General features: G+C 43.6%; 1 protein-coding gene and 1 long non-coding RNA gene across 4 annotated transcripts; one reads left to right on the top strand and one right to left on the bottom strand.

Moving 5' to 3' along the window:
- Positions 1–77: 77 nt before the first annotated feature.
- On the top strand, positions 78–25,042 carry Slc1a6 (solute carrier family 1 member 6). Of its 2 annotated transcripts, XM_048439966.3 has the most exons (10): positions 78–214; positions 6,659–6,870; positions 8,439–8,576; positions 11,015–11,219; positions 12,313–12,355; positions 14,154–14,497; positions 18,564–18,797; positions 20,334–20,528; positions 23,029–23,163; positions 24,695–25,042. In XM_048439966.3, exons 2-10 carry the CDS (start codon positions 6,666–6,668, stop codon positions 24,888–24,890), a joined length of 1,695 nt encoding a protein of 564 aa, XP_048295923.1. In that variant the 5' UTR covers positions 78–214; positions 6,659–6,665; the 3' UTR covers positions 24,891–25,042. The 2 variants fall into 2 exon arrangements, with proteins under 2 accessions (XP_048295923.1, XP_087763295.1); XM_087907169.1 differs by lacking the exon at positions 20,334–20,528.
- On the bottom strand, positions 5,896–6,770 carry LOC146894237 (uncharacterized). Of its 2 annotated transcripts, none has more exons than XR_015002302.1 (2): positions 6,632–6,770; positions 5,896–6,361 (listed from the first exon to the last, which is right to left on the bottom strand). It is a non-coding gene; the product is annotated as an uncharacterized LOC146894237 (long non-coding RNA). The 2 variants fall into 2 exon arrangements; XR_015002301.1 differs by having other exon boundaries at positions 6,604–6,741.
- Positions 25,043–27,081: the final 2,039 nt, after the last annotated feature.

The raw sequence follows: 27,081 nt of genomic DNA, 5'->3' as shown, positions 1-27,081 counted from the left end.
TCCCACGTGAGCGTCAGACCAGCCCGCAACCCTCCGGTTGCACAGCGAGTACCGGCTCCGTGCCGGTGCCTCGGTAGTCCTGTCCCCAACGCAGATTCAGCGCGGGTCACTGGCGGGTCCCAGCGGACCCGGCCGGCGCTTCCAAGGGTTCTGGCTTCTGCATCCAGGCGCAGCGACGAGGCGCGGGCAAGGCGGCCCCGCTGACCCGAGGCTGGTGAGTGGGACATTTGCTTCTGTTCGGGGCTGGCTCTGGGTCCGAGGCAGGTAGGGGTCCCCTGTGCACAGGTCTCCACTTACTACTAGCTTTCCTTAGCTCTTCCCTGTCCCTTTACAGGTGAGGAACCTGCCTCTGCCCCGGGTCATCCTAGTGAGTTTCCTGTCGCTAGATCCCTGGGTCTCCTTCCCATCTCCCACACCCCCCATTTAGTAACCTCAACTCTCAGATAGTCCTGTTTTCAACATTGAATCTGACGCCTCTCCTATTTCTTGGGCTGAAGTCCCTCTGTCCTGCCATAGGTTCAAAACACAATCCCAACCATGTCTGCTGTGGTTAAAACTGGCCCCATTTCATAGGAACTGAGTATGAAGATGCTGTGTGCATGGTTGTTTGTGTGTGATTGAGTTTTGGGTGGAACTGTTTTTCTAAAGAGGTGTGTGTAGTTAAGTGTTTCACTTTTGAGAGTTTTGTATTCTCAAGTGTGCGCTTGTGTGCCCAAGAGTTGTGTGGATGTCACTATCCATGTAGTTTCATTTCCATGGGGTACTTGTGCAGGAGACTCTAAGTGTGTGGCTTTGCGTTTCATGGTGTGCATGACAGTGGCCAGTGTGTGTGTGTGTGTGTGTGTGTGTGTCTGTGTGTGTGTCTGTGTAGACTTTGTATGGCTGATGCTGACTGCATGGGTTTGCATTTCTGAGGCGGTGTGAGTGGTTATGCGTCTGCTGGTGTACATGAATGTAGCAGATGTTTGTGCAGAATTGTGAAGGAATTGTGTGTCTGGTGTTGCAATATGGATTTGCATTTATGAAGGGTGTGTGTAGTTGTTTGACTGAAGAGTCTTTGAGGGACTGTGTGTCCATAAAGGATTATGTAGGTGTCATGGAACACAAGATGTGAGGCTGTATTTAAGTGTGTATATGTGTGATGAACTAATTTCTATCCTGCCTTTCTCTCCGGCCTCTCACTCTTCCTCTAGCACAGCACTGATATATGATTTAGCCCACCATTGTTTGTGTAAGAAGAGACCTTGGAGATGGCTTGGTTATAAGTCTAAGAATGGAGGGAGGAAAGGAAAAAACTCACAACTTCAGGGCTGGAAAGCAGGCTCAGTGGTAAAGAGCACTCTCTGCTCTTGCAGAGGTTCCTGGGGCTCCAACATCCTCTTCTGGCCTCCCCAAGCACCAGGCATGTAAGATACAGGTCAAGCACTCACATACATAAGATAAAAATAAACTCATCTTTTTACACACACACACACACACACACACACACACACACACACACACACACACACTTCTGCACAGCTTCAGGCTACATCAACAAAGAAAAAGAAAACATGAATAATATAAACAAACAAATATTTTCTGCATATTACTTTGCTAAGACTGAAGTTACCCCACAAGGCTACATCATATCACATTCTGATTTGGTGAAGAAGTACCAACAACTAACTCTCTCTCTCTCCTTCCCCCTTCCTCCCCTCCCCTCCTCCCTCTATTAGAAGATAAGAACTCCCTGTGTAGCTCAGGCTAGCCCGAAACTTGCCATTCTGCTGCTGTTTTCAAGTGTTGGGACTACAGCCATGCATCACCATGCCAGACTCACAAAAATCTGGCTTTGAATGAACCTTCTATTTCAGAACAATGACTGTTTTGTGAAGTTGGTGCCATTGCACATCTATAGCTAATGTACAGTCTGTGTAAGAAGTGTACATTTCTTCTCCCTCAGGGCTTATTCTAACACACCATGGTCCCTTTAGATCTTTTGAGGTCTTTCCCCCATTGCTTTCTGGCCATGCTTCAGGTGGCTCTTAGCTTAGGCTATATAGTGAAACTAGCCCTTCTACTTTCAAAGACCTCTAGGTCTTGAAAGTTTGACATTTGCTTGAGCTTTAGGGGTCAGAAGGACCTTCTTGTCTTCCCCTTATCTCCAAGTGTGGCTGGCATGGCTCATTATACTCGAGAGTTGGGGGGAAAGGGGTGAGACCCATCCTTTAACCCTTTACCTTGCAGGTGTTGGAGATTCTAGAAAAGCCATTCCCAGAATAGGTAGCTTAAGAGACAGGGGCCAAGAGAAGGTCTAGAACCAAAAGAAACCAGAACAACTCCCCGGATGAGATCTATCCGACAGCTCCAGGGGCCCAAGAGAGCCAGGTGAAGGATACTTTCAATTCAAGTATTATAAAGTGTTGTTTTAAAGCATTTTAATAAGTATACGAAGAATTTGTTCTCATTATAGCATTTCCCCAAACGTTTGGTGATGTTAACTTTATAAGCTAAGCACACAAAGTCAAATGCTGTGCAATCTCATTCACATGCAAGCTACAAACCTTGACCTTGAACAAACAGACAGAAGAATAGTGACTATGAGAGGGGAGACAGATAAGGGAAGGGTGATGATGTTGTTCAACAGTTTATTCTTTTATAAAGGATTAGAAAACAGGAGTTTGAAGGCTGCTGGCCAATGGGAACAAAAGTGCTAAGGAACTTGATCTGGCGTCATGCGTTGCCTTTCTGTTCTGAAAGGTTTCACTGTGCCTGTGAGTGGGAGCAGTTATCACATGTCCACTGAGATAAAAAGGAAGAATCAACATAGTGGCAAATCACAGCTGTATGCGTTTACAGGGATTGAGGCGGGCATGGTGAGGGTGTTGAAGACAGCCTTGCATTTGAGCTCAAGTCTGTATCTTTTGGATTTCTGCTTATTTGTTGAATTATTTTTTAATGGCTAATTACCACCTGTTGGCTTTTTCCCCCTCCACTGCTGGGATGGAACTTGGGGTCTCATGTGCAATTGATGAACGCTCTGTTTCTGAGCCGTGCCCTTAGTACTCCAGCATTCATATATGCTTTTACTAGGCTATAATCAGCCTTTTAAAAAATTCTTACATTTATTCAGTGTGTGTGAGTGCGCATGCACCCTTGAGCATGCACAAGGCAGTTAGAGGACAACTTGTGAGGGTTAGTTCTCTCTTTTCTTTGTGTGGGTCCAAGACTGAATTAAAGCCATCCAGATTGGCAACACTCCTCTTTACCCAACAGGCTGTCTTGTCCTCTCCGACCCCACTTTTGTAAAGTCACAGCCACTTTGGTAAATAGTTTGTTTTCTGATCTCTATTTCAGCAACTCACCTTTGCCACTGTAGCATGAACGTACCTGCAGAAACACACAATGAATGAAGGTAGCTGTGTGCCAATACCATGATTAAAAAATGATAACAACACAGATATTAATCCAGATTTGACTCACAGACTATCACATGTCAACACCCACACCAGCTAGTTGTTTTTAGGTTTTGTCAAGGAATTTGTTCCAGGCACACCCTCCATCCTGGATAGACTCCAAAACCCTTGTATTTGAAAGTCTTCTACATAAAACGGCATCATATCTGCACAGAGCCCTTTCCTGTCTTCTTTCACATTTAGCTCATCTTTACATTACTTTTAACACCACCTTTTAACACAGTGGGTAAAGGTATTTGTCACCAATCCCAAGTCCTGAGTTCAGTCCCTAAAACTTAATTTTGGAGGAGAGGTGGACTCCTAAAAGTTGTCCTCTGACCACACACACACACACACACACACACACACACACACACACACACACAGATAGAGAGTAATAACTCCACCTCGCACAACTTCAATACTGTGCATATATTAGTTTAGGGAATAAGAGGAAAAGTCTGTTCATGCCCAGAACAGATGCAAATTGAACAACTTTATCAATTGATTGATTGATTTTTGGTGCTGGGAATTAAATTCAAGTCTTTGCACATGCTAAACTCATACTGCCATTGATTTAAAAAAAAGATTTATTTTGTGGCTGGAGAGATGGTTCAACCTTTAAGAGTGCCATTTGCTCTTATAGAGGACCCAGATTCAGCTCCCAGCACCCACAGGACAGCTCACAGTTCCCTGTAGCTCTTGTTCCAGGGGATCCAATGCCCCTTTTTGGACTCCACGGTCACTGCACACATGGTGGACATATACACATGGAGTCAAACACTCATACACATAAAACATAAATTATTTTTACATTTTTTATTATGTGTATTCATGTGTGGGTATGTGCATATGAGTTCAGGTGATGTCAGAGACAGAAGAAAGGGTTGGATCCTCTGGCTGTGGGCCACCTGACATGAGTCCTTTCCAAGAGAAGCATGCACTGTTGACCTCTGAACCATCTCTCAGCCTTACCACTGAGTCTTTAAAAATATTCTTTGGTAATTTCATATATGAATACATGTATATTTGGATAATATCGACCTCTCCTTCCTTTTCCTCTTCAACTCTTCCTGAACCCCCTCTCATTCTTCTCCTAACTTCATGTGGCTGCCTCCTCTTCTTTATCTTCCTCTTCCTCTAAATAATCCACTGAGTCCATTTAATGCTGCCCTGATGCTCATGAAAATAAAGCACCGTCCAATGGAGAATGGGCAGCCCATCATGGGCCACACCACTGAAGAAAACTGCCCCTTCTTCTTTCAGAATCTATCAACTGTCAACAGCTCCTGCAGCTAGACGTGAGCTGATGGTTGACTTTTTGATATGGGGTCTTTCTACCCAACCAGGGCTGGCCTTGAACTTCTGCTTCTCCCATCTCAGCCTCCTGAGTGCCAAGATGGCTTTTCAACCAGTGTTGGTCTTATCTGAGGAGGCTGATTTGTGATCTGCAAAACCGCTGTCTGGACTGTACAGCATGGCTTGTAGGGCAGCAAGAGGAAAAAGGCAAAGTGTCTAGGCTCCTGACTGCTTTGGACTCAGTCGAATGCTTTTAGGATCCATGGTGATTCTGAGTTATCATTTGGTGACTGGGCACATGATGTCCCAGAGGAGAGGGAGAGACTGCTTATTTTCTGTGCAGCTTTCAGTCCTGCATCGGTGAGTGTTCAGAACAGGGTGAGAAGCAACACTGTGGCTTCAGGGGACAAGTCCATTTGGAGCAAGATCCTGACTGGGTGGGGCTTCACACTGAGAAGCAAGACCTTGGCTTGCAGCATACAAGGGAAGCCTAGTCAGGTGACCTGTCCTTTGGAAGCAGAGGGAGAACTAAGACAGACAGGGAGGGCAGCCATTTTAGAAAGACAGCCACTTAGGTAGTGGCAGCAAAACAATGACGAAACAGTTCAAGGATGCACATGGTGGTGCATGCCTGCAATCCCAGCTCATTAGGAAGGGGAGAGGATCAGTACTGAGAATTGAACCCAGGGCCTTGAACATGGCAGGCAAGTACCCTACCACTGAGCTATACAGTCTGGCCCTCTTTAAAAAGGAATTTTCATTTTTGATTGTGTGTGTGTGTGTGTGTGTGTGCATGCGCGCACGCGTGCGCATGTGTGTGTGTGTGTCTGTGTCTGTGCACGAGAGTGCAGGTGTCAGTGAGGCTAGGAAGGCACTTAAGCAGTTCTGAGCTACTAGATGTGGCTGCTGGGGATGAACCCTGGTCCTCTGCAGGAGCAATATACACCCTTAATCAATGAGCCATCTTCCAGCCCCTGCCCACTAACTCTCTTTTTAACTTTTTTTTTTTGAGACAGGTGCTGGCCTTGTAAGCTGTCTGTCCCCCACCCCACCCCACCCCCAAGTTTCTGGTATTACAGGACTGCCAAAGACTGGGTAAAAAGTCATAGTTTCTAGGCTGTTTTGTAACTTCCAAGTGTTTGGCAGTTAAACAGACTGGTAGGTTTTATATTTATGTGCATTTTTTAATTTATGGAAAATACAACATCCCATTTTGGATACCTTAAAAAAGTAAGTCAATAAGGATAAATAGATATGGGTAAATGTAAAAGAGGGATACAAAGTCTGAGATTTCACTCCAAAAGAGGTTCACAAGCATCAAGCTGAGACTAGAAATGTCATCATTTCCTTCCTGAGCGATCCCTCCCTTACTTTATTGTTTTCTTGGTCATGCACACAAAGTAAGTCACTTTAGTTGGGTCCCCCCATTTACCAGGCGCTTGCTGAATTTGTCCTTGTGAAAAGTCCACTACGGGCGTCTTCAGACTGGAGGCTCAACTATTGTGGCCTATAGGTGCCCTTTCAAGAGCTCTTCATGCAATCGGCATTCAGCAAAGGCATGGCGCTTTGGTTTGACAGCTGCAGTAGTCCCCAATTGCTTGAGATGATCTTAGTGAAGGAGGAGGCTGGAGGCAGAAAACATTAAAGGTGTACAGTATTTTTATTTGTGTGTGTGTTTTCTTATACCCTGTCTCTAAACACCCTCTCCGGTGTGTTTGGGTCTAAAGGCCTTAACCTTTTGCAGCTAGGATAAAAACTGAATCAGATCCAGGCGGGTTCTCAAGTGTCCCTGCAAGGTAGCACACTGGCAGATGAAAATCGCCCCTCCCCTGACTTCTGAGCTGCAGTGCCCGCCGCTCGACCTTACCCACTCCTTTTTCGGACTCCTCCCTCACCAGACATGGTCTCTTCTGTCCTGGCAGAGACACGATGAGCAGCCACGGCAACAGTCTGTTCCTGAGGGAGAGCGGCCAGCGCCTGGGTGGCGTGGGCTGTCTGCAGAGCTTCCAGGACAGTCTGCAGCAGAGAGCACTGCGCACGCGCCTGCGTCTGCAGACCATGACCCGAGAGCATGTGCGGCGCTTCCTGCGCAGGAATGCCTTCATCTTGCTCACAGTTAGCGCTGTGATCATTGGTGAGCTCTGCTTCAGGGAGGCGGGACTTCCATTAACATCACCCCCCACCTCCCCGCCGTGCATTCATCTAACAAGTCCCCAGCCCCTCAGAGGACACAGGTAGAGAGGGTACACACACAGGCAAACACAGCTGTATAAACACGATGTGATGTCACATGTGTGGATATGTACACACACTTTACAACTACACACAGAAAATGATGCATATATTTTACATATGCACAGAATTTAGAGGTGCAATCGCATAAACTGTGCAAACGTTCATAAATATGCAGCTATCCATCATACTGTTGGGATATTGGTTCCGTCAAATACTACCCCGTTTTGTTTAAGGAACTTGAGTGTCTATTGATTTAGGTATGTGGGGATTTGATTATTCATAAGTTTTTGTTGTCTGTGGATGCTTAAATTTCTTAAATCAAATGGTGCTAGTGTTTGTATAGGATCGGTGGCTGTCTTGCTCTTTTGGTTACTTTTAACACCTAAAGCAATGTAACTGCTAGGTAAATCGTTGTTGTACTATATTATCTAGGAAATATTAATAAGAGAAAAAATCTCCACATGTTCAACAGATACAACTGTTGAATTATGTGTATGTTGTATAAAATAATGCATTTCATCATGACATCTATATATTCAATGCGCTTTGGTCATATTTTTCTTCACCCCATCTTACCTAGTCAGCCCCTGTTGGTCCCTTTCCTCTTGCCTAGTAATTCCCCTACTGCTTTCATTAGATATATTTTTTTCCCCTAAAAATTTCCATATGTGCTTGATTAACTTGACAGTGTGGTATCCAAGGATACCAGGGCCAGCTGTGTTAGACTTTGTGAATGCTTTCACACACTCATATATGCATTTACATCTACATGCTTAGAAGCCTAATTGCATATGCACTTCCATATTTGAAAGTGATAATGTAGACATAAGAGTCACACTTACAGACACACCCAAGAAATGCATATTCATATCTTTGTATATGAGCCCACTTATGCAGTCACATGTTTGTGCTCACAACTGAATGTACACTGTCCATATATGTACATATGAATGTATACACATACTTAAGTGCACACAAATGCATATGGTGCACACATATATCTGTGTACACACAATGTTACACAATACACACTCATTCATACAAGTGCACATCATGTACACATATACCCATGCTCATACAAATGTACACACATACTCTCACACACACTGACACACATATATACCCATAAACATATTCTTATATACCCAGATCCATGCATATGCAAATGCACACTTATAGCTAGCACCCATGTACCCATGCACATAGCTAGCCATGCATACACTTTTTTAAACTTGCCCACACATGTGCAAAATACACACAAATACCCACATCTATTTCTACACAAGTGCACACACCCATGCACAAATATACCCATGCACACACAAATCCACAGAATAACCATGCATACAAATACACACCTATTGAATATTCACTGCTTACCCTACTGCACTCTCTTTGGGATAAATGGGCCCTGCGTGGGACTGAGATCCATAGTCCATTCGATGAACCCTTCTTTTCTTGCTCTAGGGGTCAGCCTGGCATTTGCTTTGCGCCCATATCAGCTCTCCTACCGCCAGATCAAGTACTTCTCTTTTCCTGGTGAGCTGCTCATGAGGATGCTGCAGATGCTGGTACTCCCCCTCATTGTCTCCAGCCTTGTCACAGGTGAGAGCCCAAGCCGTTGTGCATCTTCAGGATCCATTTGGAGTCCAAACTTGAGAAAAGAACCAGGGCTACCCTAACTATGGGAGCCCTTTCCCATCTCACCAACTCAAGCTATGCCCAGGTCTTGCTTAATTTCTGCTGCCACATGATCCATGTAGCCCAATAACTTTCTTGTGCTTTTGCTTGAAGGTGTGAGTTCAGTTATCCAGGGGGGTGGGAAGACCATGGAGGGGCAAAGAAGGTGGATGGGATGTGGGGTAGATGAATAGGAGGTGGGATGTGGGTGAACATGTAGGAGGTGAGTGGAATGGAGGTGTCAGGATGGAGGATGGAGGAAGGGAAGGAGCTGTGGATGGATTGTGTAGCACTTTTCTTATAGATGGTAAATGTTCTTGGCTTCAAAGGTCATCTGATCTTCATTGCAATGGTTTGATTCTGATGCTGGAGTGGAAGAGCACCTATAGGCAATATGTCAACAAATGGGCATGGCTGTTGCCCTAGTTTCATTTATGTTGTTGTAATAAAACACTTGACAAAAGAACTTAGGGGAGAATGGGTTTCTTTTAACTCTCAGTTCCAGGTTGTATTTCACCATTCAGGGGAGTCAACATAGGAACTTGAAGCAGCTAATCATAACCCATCCACAACCAAGAGCAGAGAGAAAATAAATGGATACATGCTTATTTGTGTCATGCTCCACTGTACATGTATGTGGTCCAGAATCCCTTGCTTAGGGAATGGTGCTGCATACATGGGTGAGCCTTCCTCCTTCAGTCAGTATAATCTATGCAACCCCCACAGACACACTCACAGGTTCACCTGATCTAGACAATCCCTCATTATCTCTTCCTAGTGGTTTTAGAATGTGTCGAGTTAACATTTGAAACTACTCATCAGAGTTGTGTTTCAATAAAACTTTATTTAGTGCACCAGATTTAGCCCATAGGTAGTGTTTAGTAACTTTTGGGTTTAAGAACAGAAATAATGATTAAGGCTTAAAACACTGCTTTCTTAGGTTGGGCTTCTTTGAAGTCAAGCCTAACATATTAATCTGGTCACAAGAGACTCATGGAGGGAGACACCCATGAGGAAGCGAGGGAAGCAGGGTGGGGAAAGAAGCTAAGCAAAGATGTGTGTTCAGAAGAAGGCTGGTCTCTTAGTGTGTTCTCATTGGATGGGATCTCTGAAGTGTGAGCAACATCATGGTGTTGTTCCTCACCCCTAACTCTGTCCTCATCTGAATCCCTGCCCCAGCCAATTATTGACTGTAGTTCACTCTGGGTCCTTTCTGCTGGGGATCATTCTTAGTGGAAGGGAAAAGTAAAAGCTGTTATCATCACAGACTCATAGCAGCCGAATGGTTGCAATGGCCTGGTAGGGAACATGTAGATACAGCATGAACAGTATCCAGGCAGAGTACTGAAAGGGGTGGGTTTGAAGGAGGTGAGAATTGGGGTGGACTATGAGATGAAGGCTTCGATGTTTGTGATATTCATGGTGCAGAGATAAGGGGGAGGGTTAGGTGGGAGTTAAGAGGTTGACTTGGAGTAAAGGGAAGGTACTGTGATTGGTAGAGTTATTTGCAGTAAAAAATAGAGTGGTATGTGCTCGTGTGTGTGTGTGTGTGTGTGTGTGTGTGTGTGTGTGTGTGTGTAGCCCCCAACATGTGTATGGTGGTGAGTGAACTGGTTTTGATTCAGGTTTTCCCAGTTACTCATTTCTTGAACAATATTTTTATTTAAAAATTGTTTTTATCTTGAGAATCAAAATCTGAATCATCCCTTGGTTGAACCCCCAGGGGACTGGTTCAGAAATCTCTATAGAAACCAAAACCTGAGGATGCTGAAGCCCTTTTTGCAAAATAATGTAGTGTTTGCAGATGACCTATGCCTCTTCTCTTGTGTACTTCAGATCATCTCTAGATGACGGGTATACCATATAAACTGTACAACTTTATTTCAAAGCAAAACAAAACTTTTTATGTACTTTTATGCATTTATTTTGGTATTATTATTTAATCATGTGCCTATGTGGGTATGTGCACATGAGTGCAGGTAACCATAAAGGCCAAAAGGTACCCGGAGCTGGAGTTACAAGTAGTTGTGAGCCACAGAATGTTTGTGCTGCTGATGGAATTTGGGTTCTGTGTAAGAACAGTGTATGTGTTCTTAACTACTGAGTTACCGCACCAGCCCCTTTATTCATTTTACAAAACTATAATCAATTTATATTTTACCTGATAATATATTTATTCATGATAGCATAAAAGCAGTTGTTTAGATAACTATCATCAGTTGAAGGTGAACCTATGGTTTCTGTGGACATCTTCAGTTAAGGAATATGCAGTAATTTTTGAGCTGATGGTATGCAGTAGGTGGAGAAGATGGAGGGAAAAGGAGTTGGGTGCTGTGGCATGGACTGCACTATCTCTCTTCTAGGTATGGCATCCCTGGACAACAAGGCAACAGGGCGGATGGGAATGCGGGCAGCTGTGTACTACATGGTTACCACAGTCATCGCGGTTTTCATCGGTATCCTAATGGTCACCATCATCCATCCTGGCAAGGGCTCCAAGGAGGGGCTGCACCGTGAGGGCCGAATTGAGACTGTCCCAACAGCTGATGCTTTCATGGATCTGGTCAGGTGACATTCTCATTTTGTTGGGACTTCTGGATGTACATGCAACAATTCTCTTTCTCTGAGAGACCACAGGAAAAGGTGGATCTGTTTGGAAAAGGAAGCAACTCTTGGTTGCTATTTGTGGTACTCTTTTCTTGCCCTGCATATCCTTAAGAAAGCTACATCTAGGTATGACTTTGCACTCTGAGACAAGGGAGGACACAGTCTGATTATCTCCATATACATGCTGTGGCATATATGTACACACACACACACACACACACACACACACACACACACACATACACAAACACATACACACATGCATCCCTAAATAAATGTAATAAGATTTAGAGTTAGTGAGATGATTTAGTGGGCAAAGGCACTTGCCACCAGGCCTGACAACCTGATGAGATCCGCATGGTGGAATGAGAGAATCAACTCCTACAAGTTGTCTACCTTTTATATGTACACCATGGCACTGCAGCTCCCCAATAAATATATTAAAAATTAAGTGAAGTGAAAAGTATACTTGAAACAAAGTTAGCTGTAAATAAAACAACAATATCAAAAACAAAACAAAAAGCAAAGGTTTATTTAGCTCATTATTTAGGAATTTAGGATGTCCAACTTGGTACCAGCATCTAGTGAGGACCTTCTAGTTGCATGCTAACATGGCAGAGAGCATATGATATTAAACTAGAGCAAGCATACCAAAACAAAGCCACTTCCTATTAATCTATAAATCTTTTAGTACAAGTACCTCTCAACATCCCCTTTATGGCAGTCGGATTCCAACATGACTTTTGGAGGGGTCTAACTGTAGTCAATCCATGGTAAGTTACACCTGCACCTTCGAGCAGCTCTCTGGGTCTGGGTGATGTCCTCTGGCCTTTGGTTATCTTGTGTGGAAGCTAGGGATATAAACGGTATTTACTTCTAGGGTCACTGTAGGGATTACGTCAGATGATGCAGGGCAGACACTTGGCTCAGCACTAGGTCCACACCATGCATTTCTATGTTGCCTGATGCAACTATTGTCATTGTTTTCTGCAGTAGTCACCATTGACTCACTTCCAAATCTAACCACTTTCCCTTCTCTGATGTTTTTGTGCAGAAATATGTTTCCACCTAACCTTGTGGAGGCCTGCTTTAAACAGGTTAGGAGGAAACACATGGTTTAATCAAGGAGGGATGGAGTGGGGGAGGGAGCTTGCTTTCCAAGGAGAAGGGTGGGAAGAAGGGCCTAAAAGAGTGGGTGAGTGGGAGGCCTTGGGGAGGATTCTGGGAGAACAAGTGTACTTCCTATAGCTATGATGGTGATGCAAAGGGTTGTCAGGGTATGTTACTCATACTGAGAAGCTGAGGTAGGCGTTCTGGGACTTCTGATCACAGATGTCTTAAAATCTGTCTGAGCATCACCTTGGGGCTGATAATAGAAAAGTGGCCACAGGCAACGTGTGAAGATGACTTTCCAGAAAAATGTTATTTATAGAAACAAGTAGTGGACTGAATTTGACCATCGGGGGTGTTTAACAACCCCTTTATTGAAGGCTAGACATAAAGATGCAGACTATATAGCCATTCTTCCATGCTTTGGTTTTTAACATCCTTGCTGTTCAGTTACTCATTTCTTCTCCTTGGGGAAGAAGATGAAATCCAGGTCTTGTTTATATTAGGCAAATGTCAGTAACTAATTTCTTTTATTATTATCATTATCATCATCAATATGTGTGTATGTTTGTGTGTGAGTGCATATCAGGAGTGGACGTGGCTCTCACATGACAACTTTTGGGGATTGGTACTCTCTTCCCACCATGGGTTCTGAGGATCTAACTCAGATTGCCAGGCCTGTGCACAGTGAACACTTTTACCTGCTGTGATCTATTTTGATGACCCAGTTACTCATTTCTTTAGTCATATGTTTTATTAAGAACTTTAAAATTGAGATACAAAAATTGTATATCCCTTGGCATTAACAAAGATTGTATACAAAATCTTTGCTGCTCAAGTCTCTTACAGCAACAGGTAGAATTTGCCAGTGACCTCTAGATCATCCTCTAGGTGACACAGTACAGCTAACACATGGAAATGACATGCAGACAGCTATTCTGCATTAGGATCATTTAGAGCAGTGGTTCTCAACCTGCCTAATGTTGTGCCCCTTTAATATAGTTCCTTATGTTGTGGTGACCCACAACCATAAAGTTATTTTTGTTGCTACATTATAATTGTAATTTTGCAACTGAGAGGTGTCTTAGTTCCTAAGAAACTTGGAAATATGTGTTATCCGATGGTCATGACCACAGGTTGAGAACCATTGGTTTTCAGTTACTCATTTCTTCTCCTTGGGGAAGAAGATGAAATCCAGGTCTTGTTTATATTAGGCAAATGTCAGTAACTAATTTCTTTTATTATTATCATTATCATCATCAATATGTGTGTATGTTTGTGTGTGAGTGCATATCAGGAGTGGACGTGGCTCTCACATGACAACTTTTGGGGATTGGTACTCTCTTCCCACCATGGGTTCTGAGGATCTAACTCAGATTGCCAGGCCTGTGCACAGGGTCAAACTCAGATTATCGGCATTAGTTGAAAGCTCCTGTACGCCTTGAGCTGTCTTGTCTGCCACAGAGTTGGAGTTTTTGGTAGCTCAACTTGTATTTCTTTGAGTTGTTTTTTCCATTTCCTTGGTTACATATCCAACTGTGGTCTTGCTGGACTATAAGAGTAATTCATGTTGTGTGTGTGTGTGTGTGTGTGTGTGTGTGTGTTTTGCTCGCACATGTGCATACATGTGCGTGTGCATGCTCATGCAAACACCAAGGATGGAACATAGAACCTCACATGTCTAGTTCCTGGTTTTTATTTTTTTGCAGCATGTTCATTTTTAGGGATATTTACAATGGAGTTAATCACCATACTGAATCTGGTCCCAATTTCTCTGCATTTCAGTTTAAGACTCAGTACAGCACACGAATGGTAACCAGGACGATTGTAAGGACAGAGAATGGGTCAGACCTGGGGGCCTCCATGTCTCCCCCATCCTCAGTAGAGAATGAAACCAGCATCCTGGAGAATGTCACCCGGGCCTTGGGCACCCTGCAGGAGGTGATAAGCTTTGAGGAGACTGTGCCTGTGCCTGGCTCTGCCAATGGCATCAATGCCTTGGGCCTTGTGGTCTTCTCTGTGGCCTTTGGGCTGGTCATTGGTGGCATGAAGCACAAAGGCCGTGTTCTGAGGGACTTCTTCGACAGCCTCAATGAGGCTATTATGAGGCTGGTGGGCATCATCATCTGGTGAGTAGTAGGATGGGTGCCTGGGACTGGGTGGGTGGTGATGGTTCCTGGAGGTGATGGCGATGGGGCTGATGGGACTGTTGAAGACATTTGGCCAGTCATTCATCTGTGTATTAGTTAATTTAATCATTAACTCATTTGTTCATTCATATCTTTCTGTAGTGATTTATTGAGCTGTTCATGACCCCATTAATCTACTTACTCCCTCACTTGTGCATTGACTCAGTGAATCTATGCTCATTCTTCCAAACATTGGGTCATCCACTCCCCATTTTTATGTAATAAAAATGTATTCTTAGAGGATTTCATACATGAATACAAAGCATTTTGATAATATTCACATTACCATTCTCCCTCCAACTTCTCAGCTTCTCTCAGACTCTCATGTCCCCCTTTCAACTTTATATCCTCATATGCATATGTTTGTATATATCTTCCATTGATTCCAATTAGAGCTGTCTAATGTGGATGAGGGCACATTCACTGAGCTTGGACAACCTACAAGATGCCACATCCGTGAAGAAAGTTGACTTTCCCTTCCCCAACAGCCATTAACTGTCAAAATCAAAATAGTTTCTCAGCTATGGGTGGGGCTTGTGAATCTCTCCACACTCTGTGTTGGAATGTTGACTCAGACTTCTGCTGTGTCTGAGTATATGTGTATGGATATGCATGCCATAGCATGCACATGTAGATAGAGGATAAACTTGTAAGAGTTAGTTTTCTCCTCCTACCATGTGGATTTCGGGATCCATCTGAGACCATCATACTTTGCAGAACATATCCTCACCTGTGGAGCAATCTTTCTGGCCCCTATAATTATTTTAAGTGCTAGGACTGAACTGAGGCCTTACATGTACTAGATAATCGATCACTGATCTGTATACCCTCAGTTTCTTAAATAACAATCATTCTTTTGCATGGTGCTCAGGATGAAACCTAGGGCCTTGAATAAGCTATGTTAATACTGTAGTGTTAACCCTATTAGTTAAGCTATTGACTGCATTTATTCATTTACCCACTTCCACCAGTCTACCTGGATTCATTCCCAGACTTGTTTATTGACATAGGCACTTGTCCTTCTCTCATTCACTCCCTCAGACATCCCACATGTCTATTCACTTATATACCTACTCTTGTCCTGTTTTCCCATTTTCTTTTCTACATTTGGGGATGGTGTGATATACATGTGTATGTGTATGCATGTTATTTTTGCATTAGTGGGGGTGAGTATGTGTGTGGTGGCCCAAGGGGGATGTTGGGAATCATTTTTCCATAGCTCTTTTACATTACTCATTAAGGAAGGATCTTTCAGTTAAACCTCAGGTTCAAGAAAATGGCTCATCTTGCTAGCCAAGCTGCTCTGTGGGATCCCCTGACTTCACCTTTTGAGGTTGGAAATACAGGCTTGCTGCAGTGCCTATCTAGTCTTACATGGGAGTCAAACTCTGCTCCTCATGCTTACACGATAAGTATTTTAGCCACGGAGCCATCTCCCCAGACCCCTGCTCCTTTTCACATTAAGTTTTTTCAAAATCCTTTTGCTCCACCACTAGATCATTCATCTAGCAGACATCTCCCGAGGCTTGAAACATTGATACACTGAAGTCATACTTTATTAGTGTGGGACAATTTTGCATTCTGTCAATTATGTTTTAAATAAACACTGATTGGCCAGTAGCTAGGCAGGAAGTATAGGTGGGACAACCCGACAGCAAGTAGAGGCGGGGCAATGAGAACAGGAGTTTTCTGGGAAGAAGGAAGCTCTTTCTGCAGTCCTGCCTAGACACAGGAGAAGGAAGATGTGATCTGCTCTGCTGAAAAAGGTACCGAGCCATGTGGCTAACATAGATAAGAATAATGGGTTAATATAAGTTATAAGAGTTAATAAGAAGCCTGAGCTAATGGGTCAAACAGTTTATCATTAATATAGACCTCTGTGTGATTTCTTTGGTGCTAAACAGCTGTGGGAACTGGGCAGGACAGAAACCCCAATAAGCAGGCCTAATGTTACACTTTATCTTGAAGATGTTTTTAAAATCTAGGAGGACACAGATGCAGACCATGTGTATGTAACCCAAAGCAGTAGATGCTGTAGTAAAATGCAGTGGATGCTGCCTGGGAGGATGAGGGGTGAGACTTACAACTGGACCTGAAAGGTGAGGAAGAACCTAACGGGGTATGAGGAGGAGAGATGTATCACAAACAAGGAAGAGAACAGGCAAAGCCTGAGAAGCCCCGAGTGTTTGTACAATGACTACTCTGGGTTTATTTTGGTTGCTGTGATAAAATTCTGACATAAAAAACAGCACACAGGGGATTTACATACAGCCTCACAGTTCCAGGTTTCATTCCATTACTGTACAGAAGACAAGGAAGGAACTTAAAGCATCACATCACAATCAAGAGTAGAGAGAATCAACATGTGAGCCCCTGACTGCTTGCTTGTTTACCTGCTTAGTCTCAGCTAGCTTCCTCTATTCTTCCACAGTCCAGGGCCCACCAAATGGTGCTGCCTATGATGGGCTGGGTCTTACAACAATTAGCAATTAAGACAGTCCCCCATGGATATGCCCATAGGCCAACCTGACCTAGGTAATCCCTCATTGAAACTTTCTTCTCAGGTGATGTTAGCTTGTGTCAATTTGATAGTTCAAACTAACTAGCACAGAAGAAAATTTATGAAAGTTTAGAAGGCCAGATATAGGGGATGTCTTAAGTGTCTTGGTTAGGGTTTCTATTGCTGTGAAGAGACACCATGACGATGGCAACTCTTATAAAGGAAAACATTTAATTAGGGCTGGCTTGCAGTTTAGTGGTTTAGATCATTATCACCATGGCAGGAAGTGTGGTGGTGTGCAAGCAGATGTGATGCTGGAGAAAGAGACAAGAGTTCTATGTCTGAATCAGCAGGCAGCAGGAAGAGAGAAACAAACCGGGTCTGGCTTAAGCATCTGAAACCTCAAAGACTGCCCCAAGTGACACACTTCCTCCAACAAGATCACACTTACTCCATCAAGGCCACACCTCCTAATAGTGCAATTTCCTATGAACCTAGGGGATCATGTTCATTTAAACTACCATACTTAGCAATGCCTGAGGATGGGATTCTGAAGGGAATAGTCATCTGGAGTTGAGTTGGAAGGGTCTTGAACGAGGGAATGAGATAAAGACATTAGAAGGCAGCTTGCTGTGGTGTGGTAGGAACTTTCTTGCTGATTGGATGAGCAGTTGGGTGACCAGTGGGAGGTGAATGTATTCATAGAATTCGACTGTAGTAGTTAGTCTCCTGTTGTTATGACAAAATGTCTAGAAAAAAAACAAATTAAGGAGGAAAGGTTTATTTTTGTCTCACAGTATTGCAGATTTTAGTGCATAGTTGGCTGGTTCCATTGTATTTGAACCATGAGGGTGAATGGATACAGCCAATAAAGCTGCCAGCTTCACTGCATCTAGGAAGAAGAGAGCAAGAGAGTGAGGGGCTTGGGAGAGAAGGTACACCCCCTAGTGACCTATTTTCTTTAACTAGGCCCTTTATATAGTTTGCTCCCAATAGCTCATTCAGTTATGAATGCATCAGAAGTTGGGATGCTCATAACAGTTTAACTTTTACAGTCCCCACCTGAGAACAATAGACCACTAAGGACCAGTGTTCAACAAGTGAGTCTTTGGGGGCAATATTTTGGAAGCAAACCTATTTAAAAACTTACTTATTTATGAGTGTGGATGTGTTAGTGAATGTGCAGATGTGCCCATGGGTGCCCAAAGAGCCCAACAAGTGGGGCCAGATCCCTTGGAGCTTCAGTTGGAGGTGTTTTTGAGCTGTTCAATGTGAATGGTGGTATCCAAAATCAGGTTTTCATTATTGAACATCAAATACTCCTAACCACAGGGTCATTTTCCCAGTGTCCCAGTGCTGGCTTTGATGCTTGGGATAGGTTGGGATGGAGTTGGGATTGTATGGTAGGGGATGTCTGGGTTCAGGATGCTATATGGGCAAATCTTTGGGAATGCCAGTTCCAGACCTGTGAGGAAGATCACCCTAATAAATATGTGCCTTGCACAGGTATGCACCAGTGGGCATCCTGTTCCTGATTGCTGGGAAGATTCTAGAAATGGAAGACATGGCTGTCCTTGGAGGTCAACTGGGCATGTATACTCTGACTGTCATCGTTGGCTTGTTCCTCCATGCTGGTGGTGTGTTGCCCCTCATCTACTTCCTCGTCACCCATCGGAACCCTTTCCCATTCATTGGGGGCATGCTACAGGCTCTCATCACGGCCATGGGTACCTCTTCCAGGTATGACCTTTCCCAGAATTCTCCCTGGGTCTATTATTCATCTTTCATGGGTTCCTTTAGGTGTCCTCCTCTCCACCTCCCCAAACACCTCTTCTGGTTGTACAATGGTATTGGGGGACTCTTGAAACTCTCTACACGTGGCCTATACTTGGGGCTTTAGTCTTTGTCCTGTGATGACTCTCCTAACCTCCTGTCTCTTTTGTTTCTCCAGTTTATGAGGAGAACCAGAAGCCAATGTTGGGTTTGAGATGGTACTGTGCGAGTACCACACACTCAGAGAGTCTTGGCTTCTGAGGCTTTCTTCTCCTCTTTGTGCTTTTAGGGAGCTAATAAAGTCAGCTCCCTTATCTCTCATCATTCAAATTCAAAACTATTTGAGCAAATATCCCAAGAGCCAAACAGATAGGAGAAAATATTTTTATTGTCTTCATGGTGGTTGCAGAATGTGCCTTTTGATCTTTGATCTGTGGCTGAATAGGATTGATACTATTGTACCCAGAATTAAACCAGTCTGATCACTATGGAGCTAGTCACCCCACCCTCCCAGTGCTGTTTCTGATGCTCGGAAAAGGTTGAGGTAGCATTGGGTGTTTTGCAGTAGGCGATGTCTAGTTCCAAGGCCAAAGACTGTGAGTCCAAGCTCTAAGTTTCATGGCATAAAGATGACCACACAGGGGTCAGTTCTTGCAGACAACTGGCCCCAAATGAGATGCCTACTCTTTCTACTTAAGTTGAGAGTCAAATGGAAGTACAGTCTGTGAAGTAAGTGGTTGGGGAGAGGCCTTGGGCTCCTATAGATGGGGTTATTCCCTGTGCAGACTAACACTCTGCCTTTTACTGTTCTAGGTCCATTTCTGTTGTTGTAATAAAATATACCAATAAAGGATAGTTTAGGGGTGGGGGAAGAAATTTATTTGGCTTACAATTCCAGGTTACAAGTCCATTTCTGTGGGGAAATCAAAACAGGAGCTTGAGGCAGCTAGTCACATCACACACAGGCACAGAGAGTAAATGCATGCTTGCTGCTTGCTTGCTTTGCTCAGCTTGATTTCTCCACTTTGACATAGTTCAGAACCTTCTGCCTATGGAACAGTACCACCCTCAGTGGCCCGAGTCTTCTCATTTCAATTAGTTATGACAATCCCCCAAAGGTAATTCCCATAGGATGGCCAAATGTAGTAACCTAGTATTGGAACTGTCTTTCCGGGTAATTCCTGGTTGCGAAGTCGACAAAGTTACTCATCATATTTAGGCTGTGGTGTAGGAGGTCAGCCGTCAGGGCTAGACTGGCATCATAAACTCTTGGTGTGAATAGGTCAAAAGACATTCTTCTTGGGGGATCCCTACCACTGAGTTCTTTCTGCATCAGGAGTCCCATTTCCCCTCACACAGCTGTTCCTCCCACTTTCTACTCCCTGCTCAGATTCTAGCCTGGTTTCCGTGTGCTAGAGGGAAGCCCTTTGATCCACTGCTGCCCCTGCCCCTGCCCCATCCTTCTACTTCCTATTCTCAGCCTTCAGAGCTCTTTTCCTCCAGTTCTGCAACCCTGCCTATCACTTTCCGCTGCCTGGAGGAGGGCCTGGGTGTGGATCGCCGCATCACCAGGTTCGTGCTGCCTGTGGGGGCCACCGTCAACATGGATGGCACTGCTCTCTATGAGGCCTTGGCAGCCATCTTTATTGCTCAAGTCAACAACTATGAGCTCAATCTGGGCCAGATCACCACAATCAGGTGAGACGATGATGTCATTAGCTGGATAGAACAGGCTGTGTGTACAAGGTCTACAGACAAATTTCCTGTTTATAGTTGCATCTTATTCCTACCTAAGATATATAATTATGTATGTGCAAATATCCTTAAATGTGAAAAACAAAAAACCAACCCGTGAAACATTTCTGGTTTCCCATATTTGGAGAAAAGATGCAGGATGCTCAGCAGCATTTGTCCCCATAGATATTTTTTTCTCACCTATGTTGCTTATTGTCTGCCCATTATACAAGAATGAAAATGTGAACTCTGTGAAGGGAAGTGTTTTCTTCGTTGGAAATTTCTATTGTAGACACATCCTTAAGATGTTTGGCTTACGATGTTTCTTTCTCTCTCTCTCCTCCCCCTGCCCCTCCTGAGCTGGCTGGCCTGGCTGGGTAGCTGGAATTGTAGCCATGTGCCGCCAGGCCTGGTAATGGAATAATATTCTGACTTTATAAGGGTGTGAGTGTGATACATATTTAATAGAAACTACACTTTGCATTTTTCTATTTTGTATGTATGTATGTGTACCTGTCTGAGTCCAAATTTGCCATGTATGTGAAGGTGCTTTCCAAGGTGAGAAGAGGGATTCAAGTTCCCTAGATCTGGAGTTATGGGTGGCTGTCTGATACAGGTTTTAGGAATAGAACTTGAGCCTTCTGCAAGAGCTGTTAAGTGCTCTTAACTACTGAACCATCTCTCCAGGTACGTGGTTTTAAAGAGTTTAAAAATTGCGTGTGTGTGTGTGTGTGTGTGTGTGTGTGTGTGTCACAGTGCACATGTGAAGGTCAGAGGATCACTCACAGGATTCAGTTTTCCTCTTCTCTTGTGTGGGTCCTGGGGATTGAACTTAGGCTTTCAGGCTTGGCAGCACAGCATCTTTACCCACTGAGCCATCTCTCAGGTCTCTACACTTTATTTTTGATTGGAATCTTTTCCTAGGCTAGTGATGTGGTGGCTTGTTTTAATTGTCCTCTTGTCGGGATCTGGAATCACCTGACAAGAGAATCTCAGTGAGAGATCATGTAGATCAGTTTGGCCTCTGAGTATGTCTGTGGGGGTCAGCTTGATTATCTTAATAAATGCGGGGGGTTCAGTCTAAAAGCGGGCAATACTTGTTCCCTCATTTTGAATCCTGAGTTGTTTAAAAGTAGAGAGAGACCTCACCCGCAAACATGCACACATTTTCTATGTACTTTTGACTGGATGTGTTGTTGCTAACTGCTCCAAGTTCCTGTCTCGACTTCTCTACAACAATGGATTATAACCTGGAATTGTGCGTTAAAACACATAACCTTTTCTCCTGAAGTTTCTTTTTGGTGCGTATGTGCACGCGTGTGTGCACATACACACACGTTTGTATGTATGTATGTATGTATGTATGTATGTATGTATGTATGTGTATATTAATCTCAGTAACAGATAAGAAGACTGGATAGGCACTGTCCTTGGCTCTTTCCTGCTCACTGGGAGGCAGGAGAGGCTCTGAGTTCATGTGCAAGGTACAAAGCTTAGGAAAGGAGTCTTTTCATTCGAAATCTCATACTTTATTGCCAATCTGATTATTTGCTCAACCACCGTTCTGATAGAGAAGTTCTCTGGGCCAGAATACTCTCACCTCCAATGTGTAACCTGTATTTTCCTTCTTAAAAAAAATCTGTCTTTTCAAGCCACATCTTTCTTGAATGATAGCTGACAAAAGTTGCATATATTTTAAGGTGTATTTCATGATTATTTGCAATATGTGCACTCTACAAAGTGATCACTGCAGTCACTATGCTTATTATATTTATCTCCTATAGTTTCCTTCCTTTCCCACATCTGCCTTCTGTTGCCTGTGTCTTCTCTCCTCTCCTCTCTCATTTTATCTTCTCTTTCCTCTTTTCCACTCTCTTTCTCACTCCTGTCTTCCTGTCGTTTCCCACCTCCTCCTCTAACCCTTATGTCCTCTCCTTTTCTTATTTCCTTCCTTCTTTACCCCTCCTTCCTTCCCCTGTCCCTTCTCTCTCCTTTCCTCTTTCCTCTCTCCCTCCAGAGCCTTATTGCCTCCTCCCTCCCCTCCTCTCCCTGTCTGTCCTTCTGATCTCTCCGTCCTTCCCTTCTCTTTCTCTTTGTTGATGGTGAGAATAGACTTTAGGTTTGTTCTCTTTGAAAAACTCAAATATGAACACATTATCCTTAGCCACACCCTCCACACTGTACTTTAGATCCCCAGCACCCAGTCATCTGGTATCTAGACATCTCGTTGGTTTTGACAGACATTTCCCATTTCCCAGTCTATCTGCCCAGCATCATGGTTTCTGATTGTTTTGCTTTGGTGACTGCAGCATTTTAACTTTAGCTTCATATCCAAAGCGAGATCATGTATCACTTTGCTTTCTGTGTTGGTTTGGGCATTTAACTTAAGATGCCCTTCCCTGCCTGGTCCTCTAATCTCCTGTTCTCTCTTTCCTCCTGTATCCCCGACTCTTCTCATTTGCAGCATCACAGCCACAGCTGCCAGTGTTGGAGCAGCTGGCATCCCCCAGGCAGGACTGGTCACCATGGTGATTGTGCTCACATCCGTTGGCCTGCCCACAGAGGACATCACGCTGATCATAGCTGTGGATTGGTTCCTGTGAGTGTGCTTGGCTTTGACCTATCTCATAACCTTTTCCTGCAGGATTCTATAAGGACAGGGTTGTAGAACGTTAGAGGGCTAGGGAGGCTTTGGGATGGTCTGCTAATGATGGCCATAGACTCTAATCCCATAGAGAGCGAGGAGGATTCTGAAAAGGAGGTCTCTGTTAGTCAGTCAGTCCATTCCTCTTCAGGTCATTTCATACAGAAGTCATACAAAGGTGTTCAAATAAGTATTTTTTAAACTCAAATTTTTAAAAGTTTTTTTTTCCTTAGTGAAAATGCTAAATATAAAGAATTTTAGAAGTGAGAAGAAAACACAAGTTACCTGCTGTGTTAAAGAGTGAAGAATTTTGGCTTATAAAATCACTTGTGATGACAGACAAAAAAATTTTGGTGGATTTATGATCTGAATGCAACAACTAGTCACATTTTTTTCTCTCTCTCTTCTCTCCTTCCCTCCTTCTCCGTATTCTTTTTCACTAACTAAATTTGTTCCTTGACAATTTCATACATGTATGCAATGCTTTCTACTCTTAACTCCTCATCTCTGCCAGCCTTCGTCCCTACAACTCTGTTCCCCACATTCATGTCTTTTGTTTGTGACCCACTGAGTTACAACAGAGACATTCATGTGTCTTGGTGTAAGACTATGCCATGGAGCTTAGTAGGCGCATGAGAGGGTGCACACCTGGAGACAAGGACTCCTAATCCATCAGCACCAATAGTTTGGCAGGAATGAGCCACTCCCTAATCACCATTCTTTCCCCTTCTTTATTGTTCTCTCTTTCCCTCCCTCCCTTTCTTGCCTTTCTTCCTTCTCCTTCTGTCTTTTCTTATCTTCCATTTTTATTCCTTTTTATCTTTCTGTCTCATTTCTTTCTATCTCCTCCCTCCCTTTCTCTCTTCCATTCATTCTTTCTTTCTCTTTCTTTCTTACTTTCATTCTTTCCTTCTTCCTTTTTAATCCTTCTTGTATCATTCCCTTCTTTTACCATTCCTTCCCTCTCTCATTTCTTTTCTTATAACATGGAATTTATATAAAATGTTGATTTTCATCCCCCATATGGGAACTGTGAGCAAGACTAAGTCCCATTTGTACAAAAACTAAAGTTCCATTTGAACAGTCCCCAACCTGTCCTATGCCTATGTAGACTCTTGTTGAAGAGTCTGTATCAAACATTCATGTTCAAGAGTCTGCATCAGGTGCTCATATCGAATGATCTTCATCAGATGCTTATGTATAACAATCTGTATCAGACCCCATGTCTAATAAGTCTATGTCAGATCCTAATGTCTGATTATCTGCATCAGACTCTCATATCTAATAATTTCTAAGTTAGTTTATTTAGAAACAGGAATCACAAATCAAAGAATAGATCTGAGGATTTAAGGGATGATGTTGTTAGGAAGAGTGGGGCCTGTTTAAGGTCATGTGGTTCTGATTTAGTCTGGAAACCCTTCTAGTCTACCCTTGGTTTTCAAAGGAGTTTTTAGCCCCACCCATTAATCTATCTATTTTCCACTAGTGACCGGCTTCGTACGATGACCAATGTCCTGGGAGACTCAATTGGAGCGGCTGTCATTGAGCATTTGTCCCAACGGGAGCTGGAGCTGCAGGAGGCTGAGCTGACCCTTCCCAGCCTGGGGAAGCCCTATAAGTCACTCATGGCACAAGAAAAGGGGGCATCAAGGGGTCGGGGAGGTAATGAGAGTGTCATGTGAGAAGCTTCCAGCTCTCTGCCTAGGGAGGAGGGAAGGGACTGGGAGGGGAGTCCTGGGGACAATTTGTTGCCCAACTGACTGTGGACTGAACATACATATTCTGTATGGATTCTCTGGGAACTGCTGAGATAAAAGAGAAGGAATGAAAGGTTTCTAAGGTATATCCATCACTGTGTGTGCTCCAAATACAAGAACAACCTAAGGGAGGAAAGATTTATTTTGTCTATGGTTATAAAGGGCTTAGTTCACCATAGTGGGAAGGCATGGTAGAGAAGAGCAGCTCACTTCATGGTGGTCAGCAAGCAGAGACGAGAGAAATGGGAAGTAACCAGGGAAGGACACAGCTCTTCCAGACACACTCTACTTGAACGATACCCTGTCTCCTACTTCTCACCACTCCGGTATAGTCATCATATCACAGAACAATCAAGAGTCTGATCTACTCATTAGGCCATTAGGCCAGATCCCTCACAATGCATTCCTCTCTGGAGAAGTCCTGACAGGCACACACAGGTGTGGGCTTTATGAATTTTCTAAGCACTGGTTTCAGTCCAGCCCAGTTGACAAAGACAGTCTGCCATCACAAAGGTCTCTGTTCATTTCTGAGTGTATGATGAGGACTTGAAGGATGGTGTGAGAAAAGGGGAGGGAAACATTTGGAATTGGGAGGAAGGAAATCTTCAGATAGATCAACTCATGTTCTTTATGTTCTCGAGGAGTGGTGGAGCTGACAAAGGTAAAGAAAAATACCTATTATTTCTTGTGATAAAGTGATCTGTGGCATTTTTGTGGAGATATTAAAGACCACCTTTAGACTTAATGATTTATTGACCAGACTCAACAAACTCCAAAAAGTCATTCTCCTCTCAGGTATGGTTTATTATGGTGAAGAGCACTGAGTAAAACCAACAAAGGCACAGCTCATTGGGGCCGGGCTGGCCTAGACCAGATGTGTGTTTCCAGTCCCTTTCTAGTGAAGTCACTGAAACCAATGACTTCTTTCTACAGCAACATTATGACAACGTGCATGGTGCAGTGACATCTTAGTTCCATTTTCTGTTGTGACAAAACATGCAAACAAAAGTCACTTGAGGGTAAAGGGTTTATTTGTCTCTTAGTTCCTGATTACAGTTTATCATTGCAGGGAAGTCCAGGTGGCAGGAAGCTGAAGCATCGGTCACATCCACAGACAAGAGCAGGGAGAAGTATTCAAATTTATTAATGCAGGCCCATTAGTGCTCAGCTTGCTCCTTGCATTTCATTAAGTTCAAGGTCTAGCCCATAGAACTGTGTGGTCCGCATTCAGGGTGAATCTTCTTATCTCAAATAACTCAATGAAAATCACTCACAAGTCCACAGGAAAACCCTATCTCAACTGATAGTTTAGAAATTTCCTTCCAGGCAATTCTAAACTATCAATCTAAACTGACAATTAAGACTAAAAATCATTAAGAAGCTCACCTGAACTCTGACTATGTCACATAGGCATGGAACATGACGGACTTACATTTTTCAATCTCTGAAATGGACTAGCCAGTGTACTATGGTCCAGGGCACCAAGTGCATACCAGAAGTCATTAACCTCATGGTCAGCATATACTCTTGGGTACGGCCAGAGCCTGTTTTGCCTGACACTTTTATCAGGCAAAATTTTTGAAAGAGTATTCCAAAGATCAGAGGTGTTCTAGTTTTGTTTCTGTTGCTGTGGTAAGACACTTTGATCAAAATCAACTTGAGGGGTCATTTGATGTAAAATTCCAGGTCATACTCTATCACTGAGTAAAGTCAATGCAGGAGCTTGTAGGCTGGTCTTCTTCTATTCCACACAGCATTATCTTCAACCAAGGAGCTCAGTTTGCAGCCAGAGGAATTCAGTAGTAACCATGAAAGATTCTACTTGCTAGGTGGTTGGCAGGCAAACATGTGCTCAACTGATTTCTTACACAGTTCAGGATCAGCTGTCTAGAGATGGTATTGCTCACAGTGGACTGGGCCCTCATACATCAATTAATAAGACATCGGCTTTATTGTTCTATTTCTGTGAAGAGACTTGGCAACTCTTAAAAAGCAAATTGGGATTTGCTTACCGTCTCAGAGGTCTAGCCCATTTTCATTACAGCAGGGATCATGGTGGCATGTGGGCAGTTATGCTATTAGAGAAGGAGTTGAGAGTTCTATATCCAGATCTGCA

Source organism: Myodes glareolus, chromosome 6 (assembly GCF_982192425.1).
Source record: "Myodes glareolus chromosome 6, mMyoGla1.1, whole genome shotgun sequence".
Taxonomy (NCBI): Eukaryota; Metazoa; Chordata; class Mammalia; order Rodentia; family Cricetidae; genus Myodes; species Myodes glareolus.
The sequence above is the reverse complement of the archived record's forward strand: the minus strand, read 5'-3'. Positions and strand labels throughout refer to the sequence as shown.